The 23805-nt window shown below is 45.4% G+C and overlaps 1 protein-coding gene across 1 annotated transcript; it reads left to right on the top strand.

The window, feature by feature from the left end:
* The first annotated feature begins 1343 nt into the window (after positions 1-1343).
* On the top strand, positions 1344-4759 carry LOC146173532 (TNF receptor-associated factor 6-like). The gene is made up of 2 exons (XM_084585219.1): positions 1344-1628; positions 4427-4759. Exons 1-2 carry the CDS (start codon positions 1344-1346, stop codon positions 4757-4759), a joined length of 618 nt encoding a protein of 205 aa, XP_084441345.1.
* The last annotated feature ends 19046 nt before the right edge of the window (positions 4760-23805 follow it).

Below are 23805 nucleotides of genomic sequence, written 5' to 3'. Positions count from 1 at the left end.
TCCGTGTGCTCTGCGATGCCAGCGCACGTTCAAGATCCCCAGGTGGTCGAAATTACTCCGTAGCCCTCCACTATGGCTCCTCTTTCTCTCCTTCCACTTTCATTCGCACCTTCCTCCCTTCCCTTACGGTGCGGTTGAGGTGTCCACAGAAAACAAGTGAGACATTTACCATGCCTTTCCCTTCCTATAAACAATCTCCATTCGGTCCAGAATGTGCTAGTTTAAGCATTAAAGTTAAGTAATCATCGCGCTAAAAAAAAAAAAAAAAAAAAACTCGGCAACCCCCTTCAGTAGACATCGCGCTAAGGGCCACCGCGCTATAATGGTTTTCGCCTCATTGCATTTTAGTGGTCCAAAGTGCGCCCTAGAATTTTTTGCTTTACTTTCTTACATGTCATACTGAAGCTTCAGTCATATTCCGAATTTGTAAGGAAAAAATTTATAAGACGTTTCAATCGCTTTCAATTCCATCTGACGTGGTCACCTTCTCGACCGAACCGGATTTAAATACTCGACACAATGCCGTGTGCTGTGCGATGTCAGCGCACGTTAAAGATCCCCAGGTGGTCGAAATTACTCCGTAGCCCTCCACTACGGTCCCCCTTTCTCTCTATCCACTTTCACTCCCACCTTCATCCCTTCCCCTATGGCGCGGTTCAGGTGTCCACAGAGCAAGTGTGACAGATACTGCGCCTTTCCCTTCCTATGAACCAACCAACCAACCACAATGCCATCAACGAGTACAGCATCTTTTTAAAGCGCAAACACTAATTGGCGCAAATAGCGATCTCTTTGTGTCTTTCGGAATCGGTGCGGCGATGGAAGCGCCGCATCACAGACAAGAAGACGAGGGCGTAAATATAATGTGGACAATTCTGCAGTGGAGCGTGAGATTCCGCTCGCCGTGAAAGAGACGTGGTCAAATGAAGTGAATAACAGAAGAGAAGATGCGAGAAGCAGAAGATAGTACGCGCTACAGAAACACGAGAAGAACGAGCTGTGAGGCTAGAGTTCGCTCAAACTTTGGATTAACCATGCTTAAAACGGCTAAACTCTTCTTCGCTAACCGAAGCCTTTAGTACTAACGCACTTAAACTTGGTATCCGTATCAGCCGACCGCTAAACAAACTCGTCAGTGGCACTGACCTCCCAGCCGACGGACAGTGCATTCACCGGACGGGCAACCTCCGTTGAGCGACAAATAGAAAGGCGGCAGATATCGGCACCGCGATTGTAGGCTTGCCGACGGCCACATCTAAAACAAATAAGAGATAAGGACGGGCAGTAAGGGGCGAAAAATTTATTTCGTTCAGGTCGCCGAGGAATAAGCGGACGCTGTAGTGATGACTGCGGGGAGCATTTCATACACCCTGGCCGGGTTCTCTCCAGAACTAGACTGGAGGCCCCTGTCCTTCGTGAAACCCATTCCACTTCACAGGGTATGCGAAGCTTGCGGACTGGTACGCCACAGAACGGCCGTGCTTCCTTGTAGGCACGCACTGTGCGAGTCTTGCTACGAGTTGAGTACTCGTGATAACCGGCGCGTGTGTCCACTGGACGGCCACGAGTTTGAGGAAAAAGATGTCGACCCGAAGGAGTTTCCTATCGAGGAGCTGCTGAGGAGACAGGTAAGCAGGCGATAAGGTGGAAAAAACAAAATCTTCTGATTTAAAGTATATTTGGAACTTTGATTTTTGGGAAGCCTGAAACAGTCGACGGGGCGACAATACATGAGTAAACAGTGGCAGCGAATGAGTAAAAACAACGTTAAATGCCTTAGGCTCGTTTAAGAAGCTCAGTACATTGTAACTAATGCAAGACTGTAGAGCTAAGATATGTGGCCACGTATGTCAGCATGTCTCAAAGACTGTGCGCTACGGCTTTTATACGCTAATTCTTACAATCGAAAAGAGCGAAGAGCAACTGAAACTAAGGAAAGCATAAATGCATTGCTTTGTTGATGAATGTCAATAACGTAATGCATGAGAGATCACTGATTCAAGAATGTAGAATAAAAAAAATGCATTTTCCCGACGGGAGCCGAACCCCGAGCTCCAAATTATAGGTCGTCATGGACCATGTACACTGTCAAAAGGCGCATTCACAGGATAGAAAGCTGGACTGGTTGGTGCGTGATCTTGTGGCTAAAAACAACGCTCACTAGAGGCAGAGGAGAGCAGGGACAACGTTGTATCTGCTCTCTCTTTTGTCTCGTGTGAGCTCTGTTTTTAGCCAGAAGACTCTCCAAAGGAATAAATATCTTGCCGTGAATTACAGTAAATATTTACAGAAGCAAATAAGTTTGCTACGCTTTTTGTACATGGAATTGCACGCTTAACCTGCTTTCGGCAGGACAATATGTTACATTGTTTCCTTCTGGTTTATGGTGCTTGTTTTTTTTATAGTGCTCCACTGGCGCTCACAAAGGCATGTTATGTTTACTGTGCAAAATGATTGAACAAATTATTAATAGCTTTTGCCCTTTGGCTATTGTTAACTGCAGCAACACCGACAAATAACGTTACGTCTATGGTAAGTTAATTTCGCATTTACCTAACCTGCACAACATTGCGAGTTTGGTTTATACTTCAGCCCAGATTACTGCAAACGATGCTAGGAAATCACCCGCACAAAAATATACATAATTTATATATTTCAACCTTTTGGAAGTTTCCTTACTGCTAGTTATTTACGTTTAGAGGGTGGTTCTTTCAAACTGTACTTCCAAACATTGTAAACCTAAATCGTATAAAAGAGAATTTCTCCAAATAATCTTGTGTGTATATAGACTTGTGCGATCTCCAAAAGGGCTTGGTTTATCTGTCAAGGTTAGGAGCTGCATCCTAACACTCACAAATTGCTCAATTGCGTAGTAATCATAGAGCACATACTTTCTTCTCCTTAAAAGAAAAGGGTTATTTCACTAGCAGAGTGACCTTCCCTTCGGATTACGGTATCTAGAAGTCGTGAACTGCTCTGCTTTTTTAAATACAGATGCACATGGGCAAAAGGTATAAAGCCCAGGTTTCATAGGAGGGAGGCACCGTTGTTGGGGCTTTCCCTAAAACGTTGCCTGCACATTCGATTTCCTATGTGTACCAGTTTCTTTCCATACCTGCACATTCTCTCCAGAAAAGAGGTTACAAAAGCTCTGAGGCATTATTTTCTGCACCGATGTATTGGCAACGTTATATTTCTCATTTCTAAACAACCGGATATTAGATAGTGTGCAGCGTATGGGTATTCAGTCATCTACGAACGACTTTTCTAACATTGCATGGTGACGCTGCCTCTTAAAACATGGTTTCTTGCTGAAGGGGCAATTGTTCCATGGTCCTTGAACTGCCATCTGTGCCAGCAGACAGGTCCTTTTCAGTATTGGTTTTAATTTTTCTTAACACCATTGCTTATGCAAGACTTTACAACGAAAACCCAAACAGCCCATGAAATCACGTTCTGTGCATCAAGAGTTGCGCCTATTCGATGGAAGGCTGCAAGGTACCATGCGATCTGTTTGTGCTGATGGGACTGCTCAGCGTGCGGAAGAGCCTCATGATTGGTCTTCACTAGAGCTACCATGTCCAACAAAGTGACTGTTTACGCATCAGTTTATTTTGTTGCGGGGGCCTTATTGTCTGGCTACCTTCCCTCTATAATGTGTGTATCCCAGAAGTTCGACGTGCGGGCGGAGGCTGTCAGGATTCTCGTGTGACTATATATGGTTTTATGGAATGCGATCTGCTTAAAATAGTGTATAAGTCTGTCAGTGCTCGTATACTTATAATTAATATTGAGAAAATGGCCGCATGTCCCAGGGTAGCCTGTCTCACTCATATCCCAACGGTCGCCTATCTCGTCAATTATCCCAAATTTCTCGCGAGAGCAATTCAGTTATTCCTTATGTGGAATAGTCCTAATGATACTTAAATTGTGGTACAACATTCAAAAATCGCGATTTAGTTTAATAATTTTAATGATTTCCAAATCTACTGCTCCACGAGTGATATAGCCAGTTTCCCGAACAGTCTGGATTTTCAGTCACTAAGTCGACAACTCTGATTTTTTAACGGAGCGGAAGGTTTGATGATGTTGCTTTAAATTTTTATTGAATGCACAATGCTCTGTACGCGTTATCGGCTTGGTCAGGTGATCTCTAGAACTAATCGAGGCAGAATACGGTAACGGGAATACTCTAAGAAGACGTTATTCGCTACGACAAGAAAATCTACTGTGCAAAGGCGCTTTTGAATGAAACGGTGCAATGAAACATCGCAGGATTGCACATAGACTGCAGGAGGCACTGAAGCTGGCCCCATGTCATGCATAGAAGTTTTCAAAATAAAGAAAAGATAGTCATATCTTGCCGAGGTCTTGGGCACGCAGGGATGGTATAGTTCTGAAATTTTCGCCTATAATTTTGTTGCAGGTGAGGTGCTGGAACGAAGGAAACGACTGTATGGCAGTGATGCCTGCATCGCAGATTGCCCAGCACTTCCAACGTGAATGTCGCCACCACTCCATTTCCTGCCCGAGGTGTTCGGCTGCAGTTCTGTGCACCGACGTGTGTGCGCACCTGGAATCGGAGTGCTCCATTGCCACGACGCCTGCTGAATCGGAATTTCAAGGGTATTCAAGCGGTACGAACGAGACAGCGCTTCTGACAGCCTTCAGAGTGATTCTACAAGAGCAGCCTCCTATGAAATCAAAGCACTTCTGCAGCTACGTTTCACTGGCACTGATGCCAGTAGTGATCGATTGAACGAACTTGCTCACGGTGTAAACAAGTGCCAAGAAACACTGAGAGAAGATCTCCGGCAAGGCATTGGTTGCGTCAAGGAGACGGTGCGTCAAGAAGCAGCGCAAACAAGGACAGAACATCGCGACTACGTGACAAAATGCTCGGACGAAATAGCCGTATTTAGTCGAGAAACGATGGAACATTTCATCGCAGCCAGTGACACAATAAATGAGATTTCGAACTGTATACATGCAGTAGAAAAACTAGTGAGAGATAATTTTTCAGATCTTGCCAAAGAAAAGCGAGACACGGGTTCTTTGACTGCGGGAAGCTCCGAGGAGATTACGGAGCAAGTGGAGGATAGTGGCAATGCATTGACCGTCATGAACATGATGCCCAGACCACTTGACCTAAAGTTATCGGTATGCAAGTTTGTCGTAAAGGATTTTATATCCCTCGTCGAAAAAGCTTGGTCTGGATGCGCTGCTGAGTATGTGAGTGAGCGTGTCTACCTCCGAGGTTACTGCATGTCACCTGGTGTTTTCTTCAGCGTCGGGGGTGTATGGTTGCATGCAATCTTCCACCTGCACAAGGGTGACATGGACGACATTGTTCAGTGGCCGTTCGAACAAACAATCAAATTTAGTGTCGTGCATCCAAGTGGAGAGGAAAAACAAGTCCAAGAACGTCCCTCTCATTCTTTGGTGTCTCGTAAAAGGCCGCCAGTACCAAAGCCATATTCTTGCAATGCAAGATTGTTTTTAGATGATATAATCCGTGGCGGTTATGTGGACGACGGCCAGCTTCGGGTGAAATTTGAGCTGCTTCCGTGATTGAACGTTCTGTATGAGAAGTGGTCATGTCAATTGTGTCGCGGTGAAGCCTCATTCATGCATAACATTGCGTGAGCGCCTCAAGACGTAAAAAAGAAAACTACATGCACATGAAGTTGTTGTTTATTGTGTTAAACCACTAAAGCTAATAAAATATTTAAGCCCGTTGCCTATATTCGCAAGAGTCTCCATGCAATTTGAATATTCGCCCAATTTAGATTGAAAAAGTGTTCTTTCATGGGTGATTTATTTCTATGAGTAAAATCTTGCTCTATATAATGCAGTATATAAATGCGCTAGCAGCAAATCCAGCGTTCAATGAGCTCACCGTTGATTTTTGTTTTGTGTCTACTGGCAGGAAGTGGTCGGCAGTCAGCAATTCGGACTAAGATAGGCTACAATGAAAATAATTCATCTATGAGAGATTTCGAAACCCACGCCGCTTAGGCAAACCAGCTTCAACTTATAAAATCATTGCTAGACCATTATTACATATTCGTCCACTCCAAACAACCCGCCTGTTAAACTGCAACTTTTTAGAGTTGTTCTTTTTGTGTCGCAGCTGTGATCAATCTTCCATCGCTGCGCAAAGAAACCGCAACATACCGCCTCTTTCACAGCCGCCTTAAGGGGAGCTAAGTGTCTCAATATTCTATACTGCGCTACCACCGAGTTCACCACTTATCGATTTCACTAATCTTTGATGCCAACTTGACATTGAAACGTGAGCTTTGAACCGAAACAAGAAAACCGCGAACTGTTAGCTCACGTAATTTGCGTTTGGCCCAACCACGCTAAATCAAACGCCATATTTTATGTTTCATGTTACTGAACGTGTCGCAAGTTTTTGATGCTCATGAGCAAATACCAGGTTTGGGAGCCATAATGTACTCTATAAAATCCACTATGAATTTTGCGTACTGCGGCGTTCGCTTCTCTATTTTCTTTCTTCTGTCTCTCTGTCGGGAGCTGTTATTGAGAGACCCACTTGTTGCCCTGAGGCTACCTTCATCATAATTCTCGTCCCATTAGACGTTGATAACGTGGATAACTTACGTCATACCGTAGCATCCATATTGGCAACCTAGTGTAGTACATGCAGCTCTGCATTAAATGCACGTTCCGGATTAGCTTGTGGCTGCTCTATTTTTCAGGAAAGAGACGTCTTAGAGACACGCATGTAGTCTGTTCACGGCCAAGGAGCATCATCACATAGGGTGTATGCAGCGCGCGTTGTATGCGTTGTACTCTATAAACATGAAGGTGCTCGGTACTGTTGCCCCGTCCTGCGCTTTGTTGTACAAAAAAAGAACAAAGAAAAAAAAACGAGGACTGGCAAATAAGCAGTATTGTTCGCTCTGACAAATCTTTGGCTTTTGGTTGCTGACCCTACGGTTGTAGGTTCAATCCCAACAATGGCGCCCTATTTCGCTAGAGATTAAACACTGAAATCTGTCGTGTGCTGTGCGATGTCAGAGCACGTTAATGATACCCGGGTGGTTTAAATTACTTCTGAGCCTTCTACTAAGCCAAAACTGAAAATTTATTTACGCGGGAAACAGATGTGAGAAAAGGGAAATAGGCATGGAATGAATGATTGTTTTGGTTGGTTGGTTTGTGGGGTTTAACGTCCCAAAGAGACTCAGGCTAGGAGAGACGCCGTAGTGGAGGACTCCGGAAATTTCGACCACCTGAGGTTCTTTGCCGTGCACTGACATCGCACAGCACACGGGCGCCTTGCATTTCGCCTCCAACAAAAAGCGGCCGCCGAGGCCGGGATTCGATCCCGCGTCCTTGGGAATGAATGATTGTTTTAGCGCCGGAGTTTCCGTAACTGATGGCAATGCTTCTTCCTGACTCGAGAAGAGGTCATGTACCCGACTTAATTAAAGAACCATAAATGAGGTGCAGGGTCGTTGGCTTGGCGCTCTCGGGAATGACTGCCGTGAACGGAGTAGCCACAGGACCATGAACCGACGAGAAGATAAGTACCCCCAGGAGAGCATCTATAAGCGTCTGTATGCATAAGCATATACTCAATGTTAATCTCTACCTGAGGGCCATGCACTTGTTATGCCTTCCTGTATCTGCCGTTCGATCTGTTTCTTCCAAATTCGTCCACGACTGTATACGCCCACAACTGTGCTCATGCCATTAAGTGAGCTCGGAGTCTGTCGTAAAGAGGGACAGGATGGTTGTCACACGCTGTAGCTCCCACTCCTTTGGTCCTGCAAATAATGGTACTTTTGAGGGTGGTCACTGAGGACGATGCCATTCAAGTTCGGTTCTTAGTGAGAAATCAGTACTATGGCTAGTAGCATGCATAAAGTTTGTTCTTCGTAAGCAAAACAAGCGGTTATTTCGCAGGAAATAACTTTTAAAAAATTCCTCTTCTTAATCAAGGCTCGCGGCATCTGCACCAAAAGGAAAATGGTGATGTCCTAAGGGCATGCGATTCTCCCTGAAGCCATCTTTCCTGGTTTGCGCTCGCGACCAAGCATGACTAGTTGCCCTATTCCCACACTCTCATCATAGGTCTTAAAAAAAAGGTATGAATAAGCTCTGAACGCATAATGACATCTGAATAGCGAACAGCCATTCTCGGCTTCCAAAAAACTGTGAAAGACCGCAAGAGGGCTCGCAGCGCGTGCTGTCTACGCACCGGATCCTTTACCAGCGGGACGGGAAAGGTTCGTTTAGGTCCTAGCTCATTTTCTCTTCCGATGGGCTGCTGTGTGGAAACGATGCCGATAAGAAGGAAGAGTTTGCCGGTTAAAGGGATATAAAAATTGAATGCTTAAACCATCGATTCGGTGTGCGATATAAGTGCACGTTAAAGAGTCGCGGATAACTCACACTAGAGTAACTTTTCGTCGTGTAAACATGCTTACCATGCTATCTACTTTCTTGCAATGGCTTGCAAAACTGAACATGCAACTACTGATTCTAGTTCAGGTTAGCATTTTACATTTTTTTTTCTTAAGCTCCTAAGGACCAAACTTAATCTCCAGCCCAGTCGGAAAAATAACTACTGGAAATTCTCTGCCGTTAGGATAAAATTTCTGTGCGGTTTTTGACAGGAAATCTGTGTTGACAACAAAATTTTCCGTAGTAACATAAGCAGTTTCTGTAGTTGCTACAAAAAATATTACAAGGGTTCAACGCTGCTGAACCAAATATTGAGCGAAAGCATTAGCTGCGGGTGAGCAAGCGTTCTTCTTCTTCTTCTTTAGCCCACATATAAAGCCCCGCTTTAACCAAGCCGTATGAACGTGCCTTAGTGGCCTATAGGGGTAACGCGAATGCCAGTGTCCTAGCAGGCTGATTCTGACATAACCGTCTCATGTGAAACGAGAGACCCAAGTTGGCAGCTCCTGCCGACCGCTTGAGTTGGTAGCCCAGCTCTCACCCTAGTGTCACATGGGGTGTGACGTCACAGCATCACGTGGGTAAGACGTGACTACCGGCGGCGCGCTACGCTGATAGGCTCGAAACCTATAGAGTAGTATTGTTTTCACAATAAAAGTACTGCAGAATTACAGACAACAGACAATTACCACTTCTGTAGTTTTTTCGACTATAGGTAGCCCAATTCCTTCCAATTGGTGACATGGTTGCTAGAAAAAAAAAAAAAAAAAAAAATCTGCGGCTGCGCCGTGCTTCTTTTTTTTTTTTTTTATTCGTGATTTTGTGTTTACTGCAGGGTGCTTCTGTGAAGGCATGTCATAAGGTTATTGCAACCTGCCTGTTTGTATATAAGCTATACTTCTGCTGAGATTTATTGTGCGAAGATTTTAAAAAGCCTATTTTTTGCACTCTGTAGTCGCAATGCAGTTTATCGTAATTATTTATATTCGCCTGCGCTCAGAGCAACTCCGCATAACTGTTGACAAGAGCAGTTGCCGACCTACATGCAATAGCATTTACTCCAACCATTCCCCGCTGACGATTGTACCAATATGATGAACCACCTTTTTTTAGGTGCTAGTGAATAAACATACTTTTCTCGAGTTACACGTGCATTCGTGGTTACGAAGCACGTCTCAGTGTGTAATGGCCAAGATTGTATACCATCGGTATCATTAGAGCGTTTTTACGGCATTCGTAATTAGCTGAATTGGATTTACAACTTAGCATGTTACCTTAAAGGCACCCCGAAAATATATTAAATAGTAATGTTCTATAGCCAGACATTCGCAGAAGTGGTCTCTGTGAGTATTCGAGTCAAATTGGAAAGCTCTGTGTGGAACCCGTAATTTGCAGATAGTTTTTGAAGCACTCCTGCCAATCGATCGCAGCTGATGAAGGCGGCACTTCTCAGCCGCTTCTCTCAGCTAACGTCAACTGGGCTTTCTGGTTGTGTCCTCTCATTAGTCACGCCCACGTGACACGCGCTGGACGGGGTGCAGTGGGGAGCCGTCGTGAGCTGTTTTTATTGATTTTACTTGTGCGCCGGCGTGATTTATGTTATAGGAAAGAGGCGGAACATCAGATTTGATCTCCAAACATCTTCTTTGATGGTGAAGCTACAGTAGAATACAAATCAATGACGAGAAAAAAAAGCTTTCGCCCTTCAAATGGCCCCCTACAGCGCGGTTAAAACCCACCCCTCATACGCATGCTATGCATGGCTACGAATAAAGCGTTTTGAGGCGAAAGCTTTTAATGGCTCATGCTGTCGGCGTTCGCTCGTCCGGTCACACCATAGCTGTCAATGAAGAGACGTCACGATGACGTCATCACAAAAATAAAAATTCATTTTCTACCACGAAACGAGCCTCCATCCTTTGTATCGCTTTAACCAACTACACCACGTCCGGGATCATGAAACGCACATCATAATTCACCTTGACTACCGCGAGGATGATAGCAGCACTGACAGTGACACTGAAATTAGTGATAATGACAATGATGACATTAGCAATGATAATGACGGTGCATTTAGTTGATAATGATAATGAGAACAAACGTGATGCACTGTGTGCACCAGTCCTTAGGCTTTCGCATTTCTGCAGTGTAGATTCCGCAGTGCTCTCGGAATTTTCTAAACTATCTCTTGAGCACAAACTCATATTGAGTGCAGTTTAATTCATTTCAAAAATTCTATTTCGTTAAGCAGTTTCAGTAACATTGAATAGTATTGTACACAAGTGCTTGGATGCATTCCTCTGTGGCAGGTGCTGCTCTTCGACCTTAGTCGCCCTTGCGCGTCAAGAAACGAACACCATCGCTATCATCAGTCTGGGCGTATTAACATGCCCCAAAACGAACCTCCAAGACTGGGGATAAACATAGCAGCGAGGAGCCTTTCCGTGCTCTTTTGATTTGGAGCAGAACGGCAGCATCCATCGGCACATGCATCCTGGCGCTTCACGAGGGGCAGGGAACAAGTCAACACGCTGCTCGTCGTTTACGAGCTCCGTTTCACGAGGAATGCTCGTAGTCCATTTCTAGTGCACTTGCGACCCACCGGGAGGTATACACAAGAGACTTCAGAAATAGGCGGACATGAAGCAGGCGCCGATCCGTGTGAGAACCAACCAAGACGCACCGAAAGCGAGGAAAAACATAGGAAAGGGTGACTTGTGTGTGGCGTGTAATCTGCCTGTTGTCAGAGCTTGGCCGTTATTTTCGTTGTTTTTCCTAGTGTCAGTTCTGAGATAAAACTAAACCAGCAAAGCGCGTAAGCGTGCATTATCCGTGACCGATGTCTTTGCAAACGTGACAAGCAACTGCGAATCGGTTCGAATGGTGTGTGTGTCGTTACAGGTGTGATTAGACCGTAAAAAATTAACGACGCTCCCCCTTATCCTCAAACTAAAAGCAGGAGGCGTACGCTTATAGAAATGCGTGCAAGCAATCGATTATGCAAGCAACACCAGAAAGGAATACACTTCTGGAGGGTTGTCACTGTCGTATTCGTCTCCGCTATATTGCGGCGCAGCTGAAGCTTCACACTGAGCATGACGGTGACGCCCATTTTGACGGTGACGCCCGGAGTATGCCACGCTCCTTCATCTTCATCTTCAAGGAAGCTTTCCACGCGTTTCGTACAAGGCCCCTCTTCCATCACGTCCCCACATTTAAAGCATGCGTTCCTGAAACAGTTTTTCGCAATTTCACTTCTCAGGCCATTCTGGATGGCTGATATTACCTGAAGAGCAACTTCTTGTTAATTACTATCGTGCGGTCTTGCTGCGTGTCGAACAAAAGACGTTCTACCATCCTTGCTCTGTACTGAAACATGATAGAGTCTATTGCTCGGTCTGTTGGTTGAAGGTGGGATGCGGAGTTTGTAAGAAAAAAATGACTTTGGTGGTTTAACATTAAAAACCAAACGGCCAAGTTTGTGATGCATATTGAAAATTAAACAGGGCTAAAGACGGGCAGGAGCAGAAGAACCACTGGAAGAGCGTTGTCATGTGATTACTTATTGATTGTTATGTTGCTGTCTGGCATCAGGATAGCGCTCGACCTGTGGTTCTTCTTTTCCTGCCTTCGTCTTTTGCTCTGTTTGTTCTTCAACTTTGGCAGCTTTGAGCAGAGGGGCTTTAGTGTGGCAAAGAAGCATTGTTCACGAAGAGAAGCACACCACGATTCTGAGCTCTTCTCTTGTAGTCAAATTGTAACGGCCAGGAACTGAAATTGCTTAATGTCTTCCATGCATTCTGGTTTGGTTCACACGTGTCGAGAATGTGATGCAAGTGGCTAAAACAACTGGGTCGTTTCGACTTTCTAATCATGAGGAGACGTCCATCATATTGCAACAAAAAGGAACGTTGATGCGCCCCTTCTACCGCTTCATCGGACGTGAACGGCTGTGTCTTTTCTGGTCCATTTTGCAGAACAAGCCAATCGCGTTAAATCCATCGTCGGGGCGGTAACCATGAATTAACTGAGGGAGTTGATGATTTCTCCATATGAACACACTGTCGGCGTCAACTGTCCCGCTTTGTCATGAGATACACTTAAACCAGATTCCACTCTTCGCTTTGAAGCTATCCAGCAACCCTTAATTCACTGCTCTTGAAGTCGGCACAATCGAGAATCAGCGCTAGCTATTCAGCAAGTTTCCGGACCAACACGTATACACTGGAATTTACTCTCAAGTGCGTCTCGCAGCCACAGCATTAATCTTCCTTTATCTTTGTTAATCTGACTACCCGGTCTAACTCGGTTCGCCGTAAGCACACCGTCCTGCTGTTGTCTTAAGATGGCCTCACAGTTTTTTCGCGATGCTGTTGACAGTATTGAGGGAAAGTCCAAGCTTCGAAGCAATTGTCGTTTGCTTCTGTTCAGCGTCCACATCACTGATGGTTTGAGGCTTATCCAGTAGCGATATGCTTTCGGTTTGTTCACATCGCTCGCCACGTGCGCAGCACGCGATATTCAAAGAATGTTGTCGCAAAAAAGCAGATGTACGTACGACGTCGTACCCACCACATGGGGCCAAAAGAAAAGATGCCGGAAATGCTTTCCTCTGCTTTTGTGGCGTTCTGTTAACGATGATGATGTGGAGCGATGGATGGATGGATGGAAGATAGGAGCGTCCCCTTTGAAACGGGGTGGTAGCAGTAGCCATCATGCTCAGTTTTCTCCCTATATCTTAATTATTGATTTAGAATGGTTAACTAAACCATCATTCTATTTATTAAATTTTTGTTTCTACATTAGTAACATTATGTCACTTCTCTGCTTTTAGGCCAGCAATCTTCTAGTCGTTTTTTGCTAGTTTCCACCGCCGGTTTATTCACCCGGCCACTGGTATCTCTAAACCCTAGAGCTTCAGGAACAGTGATTGCGCCTGCATCAACTTCCGGATGGATACCATTACGTTCGAGTATAATATGGTCAATTGTTTCACTAGAGTTTCCACATACAGCACATGCGTCATCTCCATTGTTAAATTTCTTTTTGTAGCTGCGTGTTCTAAGGCACCCTAATCTAGCTTCAAAAAGTAGGGCACTGCCTCTTGAGTTATCAAAAAAATCTTCCTTCCTGATCTGCATTTTCCACTTTCGGTATAATTCCACACTCTGTTTCTTTTCCATCGCATTTATCCAATTTTTACCTTCTGTGTTTTTCACCTGTTGCTTAATGCTCTTTATTTCTCCGTCCTTGTTACTAGCATACTTACTAGTTAGTTTCCTAGTTCTTTTCCTCCATTGTGAGTCCACTCTTTTTAAGTACAGGTATGTAAATACTTTAGCTGCCCATCTGTTACTGTCCAATTTCCTCAGGCGTTCCTCATATAATATTTTACTCTGAGCTTCCCGTACTTCGAAAGATGCCCAGCCCATATCTCCGAAAGCGGCGCGTCCGCGGCACCTTGCGGCTGTGGCGCGCATATATTAAAAATAAATTCCATAAATTGATAAATTGCGTATGTATTAGTGAAAAAGATATTGCCTCGCCCCATTTTTTTATAACTAGAAATTTCGCTCAATTAAACAAGATGTTTGAAAAATTTTGTGCCTGGTGCGAAACGATGGCCGATGAATCGTCGTACGGAACTGCCCAGTGTAAACAGGTCCGGTGTTGTACCGGTTCAACTACCGGCGTACAAAACGAACTGCACCTCAAAAGCGGGGACGAAAATCCAACCCAACATATATTCGACTCAACAGTCGGTGGTGGAGCGGCACAGAAATTATAGAATTAGAATGACGGAGATTTCGGCGAAATTAGGCAATGGTCGCAATTATGGGAGGTGACATCCAGCTGAGGAACAGAAAACAATCGAGCTAAAGGAATGAAAAGTGCGGTGCATATAGGTTGGTATACGACGTGAACCGCGTTTTGTGATCGTATTAATACGAGACTATAGCTGATGGATCGAGCAGAACTGTCTCATGAAAATATAGCGATAGCTCCGGTGACCGAAAACAGGCATAGGAAGCGGCCGTATACCGCGGACGCTGCAACGAAAATCCAACTCAATGGTACTCTGTCGCAGAATCGGTCCAGTAGCGCAATTGCAAGGAAAGAAATTTTGGTGCATTTAGACAATAATAACAACTTAAATCACGTTAAACTTAATCACGTCAAAAAACTCCAGGTGGTCGAAATTTGCGGAGTCCCCCACTATGGCATTCCTCATAGCCTGAGTCGCTTTGGGACCTTAATCCCTACAAACAAACAAACAAACAAACAAACAAACAAACAAACAAACAAACAAACAAACAAACAAACAAACAAACAAACAAACAAACAAACAAACAAACAAACAAACAAACAAACAAACAAACAAACAAACAAACAAACAAACAAACAAACAAACAAACAAACATACATACATACATACATACATACATACATACATACGTACGTACGTACGTACGTACGTACACACATACATACACATACATACATACATACATGCATACATACATACATACATACGCACGTACGTACGTACATACATACATACATACATACATACATACATACATACATACATACATACATACATACATACATACATACATACATACATACATACATACATACATACATACATACATACATACATACATACATACATACATACATACATACATACATACATACATACATACATACATACATACATACATACAAACAAACAAACAGCTATGCGATTTGTGATATGCAGCTGCGGTAAGGAACAGAATAAAGCCGTGGTAAACGTGTTGGTGCGGCACCAACCGCAATGCGTGAACGTATCTTAATTGTAGCTCTTTTTAATAGCGAAGCATTTACTCCACGGACCTATAAAAGTTGCCCTTAGTAACCGAATGTCTTTTTTTCTTGTAACCGCTTGTTTGTATGCGATGACGAGCAGAGCAAACCAGCCAAACCGCTTTTAAATGCCTCATCTAACCATGTGCTATTGTAATCGTGCGTTTTGCAAAAAAAAGAAAAAAAGCTTTAATAGCGAAAGAATTTACCGGCCATCCCGTTCAGGTTGCTGGGCTACCATCGCTCACTACTACCTTTTAGGCTGCGTACTTCGTTCGTTTAGCAGTGGACTGAAACTTCCTTCCCTGTGACCTTATCAAAATCGCTTCCTTATCTGGTTTTCAAGAACAAGTTACAAATTAACTTCAATGCTAAATCATCGCTGTTTGTTTATTTATTTTAATAAAATCGCTCCCCTCATGCATATCCCCCCCGCACGGGTTCTTTAAGGCAATAAAACTGAACCTAACTTTAGCAATGCAGGATTGGTGATACAGGAGCGCCGTGCATGCCTAGTCTTCCTCAATGTAGAACATACGTTTGCATAAATGGAAGGATAATCCAATCTATGCGCTGTGCCTCTTCATGGTTCACTCTAAGGGTGTGCGAATATTGAAGCTTTCGAATATCAATTGAATATATGAATCCGAATAAGAGGAAGAATGCCTTCAAATATCGAATATTTGATCTGTAAAGAAAAGATGGAAAATTAAAAAAGTAGCATTGTTCATTTTGTTTACCTCAGAATTCACATTGTATTTGAAATAAAAGTTAAACTTGAACTGCAGAGAATTTATACACCACTGAAACATTTTAGTGTAATTATACACAGGGTTCCATATACAGGCGATTTGTAAAGTAAGGACCTGCATGAAACCTGATTGAGCTGGCCTACCGCTCCTGAATACAGTAAACTCTCGTTAACCCGGACTTTAATGAACAAGAAAAAAATGTCGGAATTAACACAATGCTCAATTATCGAATGGGCCTCAAACTACTGTCGAAAACCTTTGCATCACAGCATTTGATGAATACCTGCACAGCGACTGTCTGCATTGGAGATGAAGCCGAAGTGAGACATTTTTCTCCCAGTTTCGTCCCGTGCTTCTCTTTGCACATAACGTCGGTAAGCCCCTCTTCGCGAAAAGGCCTCGTCGCATTTTAAAGATGCTTCACTGCATAGTCGAAGTGGTTAAGTATTGCGGTGAAGCTTGCAGTGTGGTGAATCTGAGGGGAACCCGAATTTTTCGGTGCATTCAATAATTTGCGAATATTCGAAAATTTCGAATATCAAATTTTCAAACACGAATACGAATCGAGTAATAAAGATATTCGATTCGAATATTCGCACGCCTTAATCATTCTGGATTTATTTCTATCGGTATTGCCAATTGAGTAGCAAGTCGGACCGGGCCGGGCCTTGGCTTTGTCTGAGCACAGGGCCGGGCCGGGCCTGGCTTGGGAACTTTCAGTGTCGGGCTGCGCCGGGTCTTCGTTGGTACCATTAGGCCAGGGCCGGGCTCGGGCTCAGAATAGCGGCCTGTGCTCAATAGCTTCCCGCTCCTTATCTAAGCCGTACCCTATACATTTGAGCGAAGAAATTATCAGATCCCTTTTGAATACATATATTATGGTGAGGCTACCAAAAAAAAAAACATAAAATATTGCGCCTCTACCCGTGCCACTAGGTATAACGGGCTGCCCCTTTTGAATACAGCTGAAGAGTCTCAGAGATTTTACGAGAGATTCTGACTTTAAGCCCTGGATACGTCACACCTATCGTATCCCCACGTGACCCCCGCAGGAGAGGGCAACAGACCCTTAGAGGATGCTCGAAATGATTTGAAAGTCTAAAGAGAGGCCATGACGTCACTCTTTCGGGAGGCGCCTCGCAACTTGAAATTGGCTCGCTTCTCTGCCTCCGTTATTTCCCTCTGCTCACCTCCTCTCTTCTCCGCCGAGCTTCGCGCGCGGCGGGGGTAAGTTGTATACTTCCGACTATACTTCCGAAGTGCAGCGCACAGTTGCATGGTCAGCGTGGTTTTGAGACAGCCGCGATTTGGCAGTGGAGTGTCATAAGCCCAGCTGTTGCGTTTCACGCTTCAAGTCACGTGCATGACTTTCCGGTTTCTCAAGTGAGCATTCATTCATTCATTCATTCATTCATTCATTCATTCATTCATTCATTCATTCATTCATTCATTCATTCATTCATTCATTCATTCATTCATCTGGTCAAGTCAAAGCGAAACGTACTGTGCAACGTTCACTTGAGCGCTTTCTCGGAAAATAAGCTCCGTCCATAGAAGTGGGTGTTCACCGTACCCCTGCACCTTTCGCACACTGTCGGATCTAGACCGACTTAAAAGTGGTGCATTCTTAGGCTGTTGTTGAGAGACGAGATGACATCGAAGTTAAGCACCGACATGCTTGTCAAAACTGCGCTATTAATCTGTAATATTGAGGGGTTGCTAGAACGAAATCTGTGTGCTGATAGTTCGTCGTGCACTCCCCTTGTGATGCAAGAGTTGGAAACACGCTGTGTGCAACAAATGTTGCACATGCCCATCTTGGTTGCAGATTTTGTGCAAAAAAAAAAATGCACTAGATGAGGCGATAGGTACCGGACTGCTGGACACGAAGTAAGATTTTCATGACTGTCTTTTTTTTAGAATAACAGAAAGCTGGGCAAGCTGGTTTCTGTTATCCATAATAAAACACCGCGAAAAGGACGAAGACGAAACCAGCCCAAGAACACGAGCGCTGTTGTTGTACTTGTTCCGTTTTCATCCTTCTCGAGCTGTTTTATTATGCATCTTTCTTAAATGCACTGCAATTTGTAATTTTTAAATATATGTTTGTATTTAAATCAATAATCATGTTGCAACTTAGCTCCAGGGATCAGCGCACACTTGAAATATGTATGAATTGTTCAGCGCGTGCATGAGCTCTTTGGCACCTGCGTTTGGGAGTACATGTACTGTTGCCAAACCAAAACGCATTTTGTAAGTCAATAATTAATCGTATGAGGCACACGTCAGTAGTGTAAAATATCGTCAGACAAATCGGCCGTGACAGACCAGGCTCCAATGTGCCGTTGGGAGCCGATTCCAGCAGTCGCTGAACACGACGAACAGGGGCTGCGCCAACGCAAAATTGTTCACACGTTTCGTGGAAGAAGATATCTAACAACGGCAAACGTCATTGCAGTCCTCCTGCAGCCGCATATCCTTTCCCGCGTACACACATACACGGGCGGGGAGCCTTTTCTGACGCCAGGGAGAGAAAGACGATATCGCGAGGCGCCTATCGCACCATACTCCCCAGCACCACAGAGCGCAGTGTCGCCTTTCAAACGGAGCTCGCAATCGCCGAGAATGGTTAAACGTTTCAGTACTCTTTGGCGAAGTGCAGAACTTCACTGTTCGGAATAATAAACGCTAATCCGAGAACAAATTTTTTCATATTTTCATACCAATACTACCATGCGCCCAAAAGTCTCGCGGCAGAGGACCTGATTCCGCTTGACCCTGACTACACCACAATACTACAACACTACAGAGGGTTGCGTAAAGTATATCCGGAGCCTCATAAAAAGCTCAGCAACGAGAAGGCCATAGATCTGAGGCGGCTACAGACGGGCACCTTCATTAATTCATTAATTTACACATATTACACATGATGCATCCCACGACATTCAGAGACGAGTGCCCGTGGTGCGGGAAGACCCCTACCTTGTACCACATAACATGGGAATGCAGCTCACATCAACTACAAAAAATTGAAAACCCAAATGAAAGACAGTGGGAGGCTTTTCTGGTCAGCTCTGACCCGGAGGCTCAGCTCTACCTGGTCACAAGAGCCCGCAAACTGGCGAAAGCCAGTGGTGCCCTGGACTGGGGGCGCCAACCGCTCGTCAACCTCGGCTGAAGAGGCGAAGAAAAAGATCCCCGAGCAGTTAATAAAGTTACTCACTCACTCACTCACTCACTCACTCACTCACTCACTCACTCACTCACTCACTCACTCACTCACTCACTCACTCACTCACTCACTCACTCACTCACTCACTCACTCACTCACTCATTCCCTCGCTCGCTCACTCACTCGCTCGCTCACTCACTCACTCACTCACTCGCTCGCTCACTCACTCACTCACTCACTCACTCACTCACTCACGCACTCACTCACTCACTCACTCACTCATTCCCTCGCTCGCTCACTCACTCACTCACTCACTCACTCACTCACTCACTCACTCACTCACTCACTCACTCACTCACTCACTCACTCACTCACTCACTCACTACCGCTGCTTGAAATAGCATTTTAGTGTCACCATTTTGTATTCTTTTCGCGCATAACACGCCAAGTCTGATAAGCAAAATTGCAAATAAGTGGTTATTTTCTGCATTTAAAAACAATTCAATGTGTGTATACTACGCCGCCCGGCATGTAGACTTCAACGCGCAAGGCCCGATACTCAATAGGCCCATCTATCGCCACAGAAAAGCATTCTCAGCAGGAAAGATGCAGTGTGTAGCTGCTATTGGCCCGACCTTTTAAACCTACATTCTGACGTCACTTCCGCCACACTTTTGCCAATGCACTGGGAATACTAAGGGTTCCTCCTCAGTTCCTGAAAGAGATCTCGCCAAGCTTGTGCTCCACAGTCGACGGCAGTGTGCCGGCACGTCCATTCAGCGCTGAGGCAACCAGCAGCCGAGCATAGGGCACATTTGGTGAGGTGAGGTGCGTGGTCTTCGCTGGCAGGGTAGACCGGCAAGAGGCCCTTGCATCATCTAGGAGCAGCTTGCACGTGCAACAAAGTACGTAAGTACGTTCACCGCAGCTTGCTTTCTGCTCTGATTCTTCGTTCGCACACGTAACCTCTTGGGGATGCTACGGGTTCATGCCTGTCGGAAGTATGTCATTAGTGCTAACCCGCTGACCTGTCGCGCTTTTGTAATCTGTGTACTGCCAGCGCATGTGACGACTGTCAGCGCAGTTCGGTTTATCGCCGGATTATTCAGAGTCCACGACGCACTGCTCACGCAGATGTTATTGCCGACGGAACGGCTGCCGCGTCATGCAGGAAGATTCTGTCAATATAGCGGTGGAATTGTCGTTTGCGGGCCCACTATTACTGACTTCTTTCACCTGTGGTTTTCCGTAATGCTGTGAGATTTTTGCAACGTGCCCTCACATGTTAAAAGCCATGTGCACATCGCCAGGCTTGCCACTCAACCAAGTGTAGTTCAAAACGCAAAGCACACTCAAAATCAGGCAAAGTGCTCGTCCTAATTGAGGCGAGCTATTTAGTGTCATGGGGGAGGAAGCGTATAGGTAAGGACTTGAGTAGCAGGGACGTTCAAACACTTGGCGCAATGAGTGTGTTATCAGCTATCCTGCTTCACCGGTAGAGGTCGAATTGGGTATTTGCCAGCCCCCATGAATATTCGTGAGACGTATGCGTTGGTTATAGATATATTACGTTTTCACACCCCCGTACTTAGGGTGCAAACCGAACGCTCGCTTTTCTACAATGCTGTGCTGAATAAGCTCTACAGTGTTGCGCATAGTTAGAGTGCAGGTTTTTTCTTCCTTTTCTCAAATCAATATTTTCCCTATTGACTTGCACCACGGTATTATTTACGGTACAGCCTTTTACACAATTACCATACACTTCTCAGTGAGCGTGCGGCTGGTTCATCGAGCCCGGCGGCCGTTTCAGGAGTACGCCTTCGTTCCGGGGCTCGGTCAGCGGCCAGCTAGGAAAACTCCCCTGTATTTGGCGTTGCGTTTTGTAAGAGACAGTGTTTTGCCGAGCTCTCTACGGCCTTCCCTGCGCTAGTTTGCGGCCGCCCCTGCCACCAAACCACTGCTTTCTTTTCTGGGGTATCTCTTATGCGTCGTAGTTGGCGCCGCGCACAGACAAGCAGAAAGAAGACAACCGCTCGTCATGCCGAAGTATGGGGTGCGTACGACATCTCCACCGTGCGCGGGCTTGGCTGTCTTGGTGTCCGGTCACTCTGCATGGTGTATGATGTTCTGGTTGGACTTCTTGTTTCTTTGACGCCGTGCGCGCGTATGTGTGTCAAGCTTGACTACTGTTGGTGTTTGGAGACTGTGATTTTGCCTCTCTTTCGTTTGATTCTTCGGGCATAGCTCAACTCCAGCTGTTCCTCGCGACTCGGGCAGAGCGACGCTGTCTGATGTTTGCGCTGAGCGAGCTCTGCTTTTTTTTTTTTCGAGGATGCGTGACGTCATGTCCATAGCTCATCTCTATTTCGGTGTATTAGCCATGGCGTTATACTAACATTCGGAAAGCTATTTCTAGGCCTATTCGTTTGTCTCTATATCTAAGAAAATTGTGTCCTCAGATCCAAGGAATTGTCCATGCGTATGATGGCACATTTATTCGCACATTTCGTTCACAGCTTCTGCCCACAGGATACTCTCACGACGCGCATGATACAAAAAAAGACTTTCTTCTTAAACTAAACAAAAGGAAATCAAGCCAAATGCTTTGGGGTGCTCTTCACTCGCGCAACAGTCCAATGTCTTAAATCCTCCCCATAAAGCACGTTGGCAATACACCTGCTGCAAAAGTAAACAAGAGAAAAATAAGTCAACGTGGCGGCGCTCCTGGGAGCTCTGCAAGTACCGTACGCACAGTAAAGCGCAAAGTCAACTAGACTGCCAGAACGTTTCCGACTTGCCGCAGCTTGGACATGCTTCGGTCGGCTGCTTGTCAAATGGCAGTTTCTGGCACACTGTTATCCGTCATCTCTCCTATTCCCCACCCACGGATACCACGGTATCAGTCCCGTAAAGGTTACCCTTCGTCCTTAAAAAAAAACACAGTGCGGCAGTCGCCCAAAGAAAACGCGTGGTGTTTATTGTTGTGTGAGTTGAATATTTAGGTTTCCTACCGTAAAAGGGCTCCGCCCCAACCATTTTTTCGCGCTCACGTAACTCACGGAGTACCAGAAAGCGTTTATTTTACGTTCCTCTTTGCAGTGTTTCTTTCGCTGTTCGTCGCAGCATTCTTTTCGCCCTGCCGTAGAAGCCCTTTTTCGTGAGCTGGCACGAAAAGAAACCAGCGCGCAGCGTATAGATTATTTTGAGAACGCCGTGGTGAGCGTATGTTTTATGGCTCGCGTGCCGGCCTCTAAACATCCGAAATAAACTGTGTCCGCCTGGATTCCTTTAGCCAGTGCGGATGACCATCTCTTGCTCCCTGGTATCTTGGTCAGTGGGAGAAGCTTGAAAAAAGAAACGTGTGGTGTGCCCGTTAAGGAAGCCATCCAGTGCTGTCCAGTGTCCAGTGCAATAAGTCGGAGAGCTACCGCACATGAATCGCGAAAATGTGGCCGCCTGGAGAATTGCCGATTGTTGCCCGTGATATGCGAGAAGCATTATGCAAATTACGCCGTTCGCTATGCCACTGCAGAACAAAGAGAAACACGGGCGCACACTTGCGACTCTAGATGTTCTTAACATTCGAGAATAAAGATATTAAAATGGCTAAGTATATTAACAATGCTGAAATAGCAAAACTCTGAAAAGGGGTGCACTGTAGTTCTAAACTAAGGCATCTACGCTTCGGCGTGAATATCGTACATCATAACACCAGGAGACACAACATCGACACGTGCTCGTGCCGCCCACGCCTAGTTAGAGACATTTAGCTTACCGGGATCCGCGATCCGCCACCGTGACCCTCCACCGCGCCTGGGCGGGGCGCACAAGCTGATTGGTCCCGACGCGGCAGGTCTATGTGCCGACATCAAGTATGTGGCGCCGTCTATCGACGTCAAGAGGATCTGGGCATGCGCAGTGGAACGCGCGGTGGCGGATCACGGCAGCGGATCGCGGATCACGGTAAGCTAAATCTCTCTATTAACAAGCGCTCACAGACATGTGGCCGGTTTTACGCTATTTCGGTGTGGAAGGAGAGTCATGTCTATAGTTCGGTGTGATCATCTTATTTGTAATGAATTATTTCCAGCTTATTTCCAGCAACCTCGCCTACGAGCGGGCTCGGCTTGTTCACTTAATTTCTGTCGAATGCCAGGCTTTGTGTGCTCGTGATGAGACAGCTTGGCCAAGCTATAGGAATGCATCACCTAGACAACCGTTAGTTTACCAGAGCCGGCGGACAGAACTTCGAGACGGCGTTCTTACAAACGCTGTATACGGTTTCTTAAGTATATAGGTTACCATGTTTCAAAAATGCAGCGGCGAATGTCCTTTAAAGAAGGTCATGCAGTTAGTGAGGTAGATTGGTTCTCATGACGTCACGGTTATTTCGCAGTGTGGAATACGAAAGAAACTGGTGGCGTGCCTGTGAAAAATGGTATCAACCGCGAAGCCACGGTCGATACCATTGGCCGAGGTGTATTTGCGGCACCATTCTTCACTGAGAAACAGACCTTGTGACCAGTGTTCTGTTGAAAAGGCTACACATGACCGCTTGTTCTGAGCAGCCAAAAAACTCCCCACTTACAG

Source organism: Amblyomma maculatum, chromosome 11 (genome assembly GCF_055883805.1).
Source record: "Amblyomma maculatum isolate TAMU_Amacu chromosome 11, ASM5588380v1, whole genome shotgun sequence".
Classification (NCBI taxonomy): Eukaryota; Metazoa; Arthropoda; class Arachnida; order Ixodida; family Ixodidae; genus Amblyomma; species Amblyomma maculatum.
The sequence above is the reverse complement of the archived record's forward strand: the minus strand, read 5'-3'. Positions and strand labels throughout refer to the sequence as shown.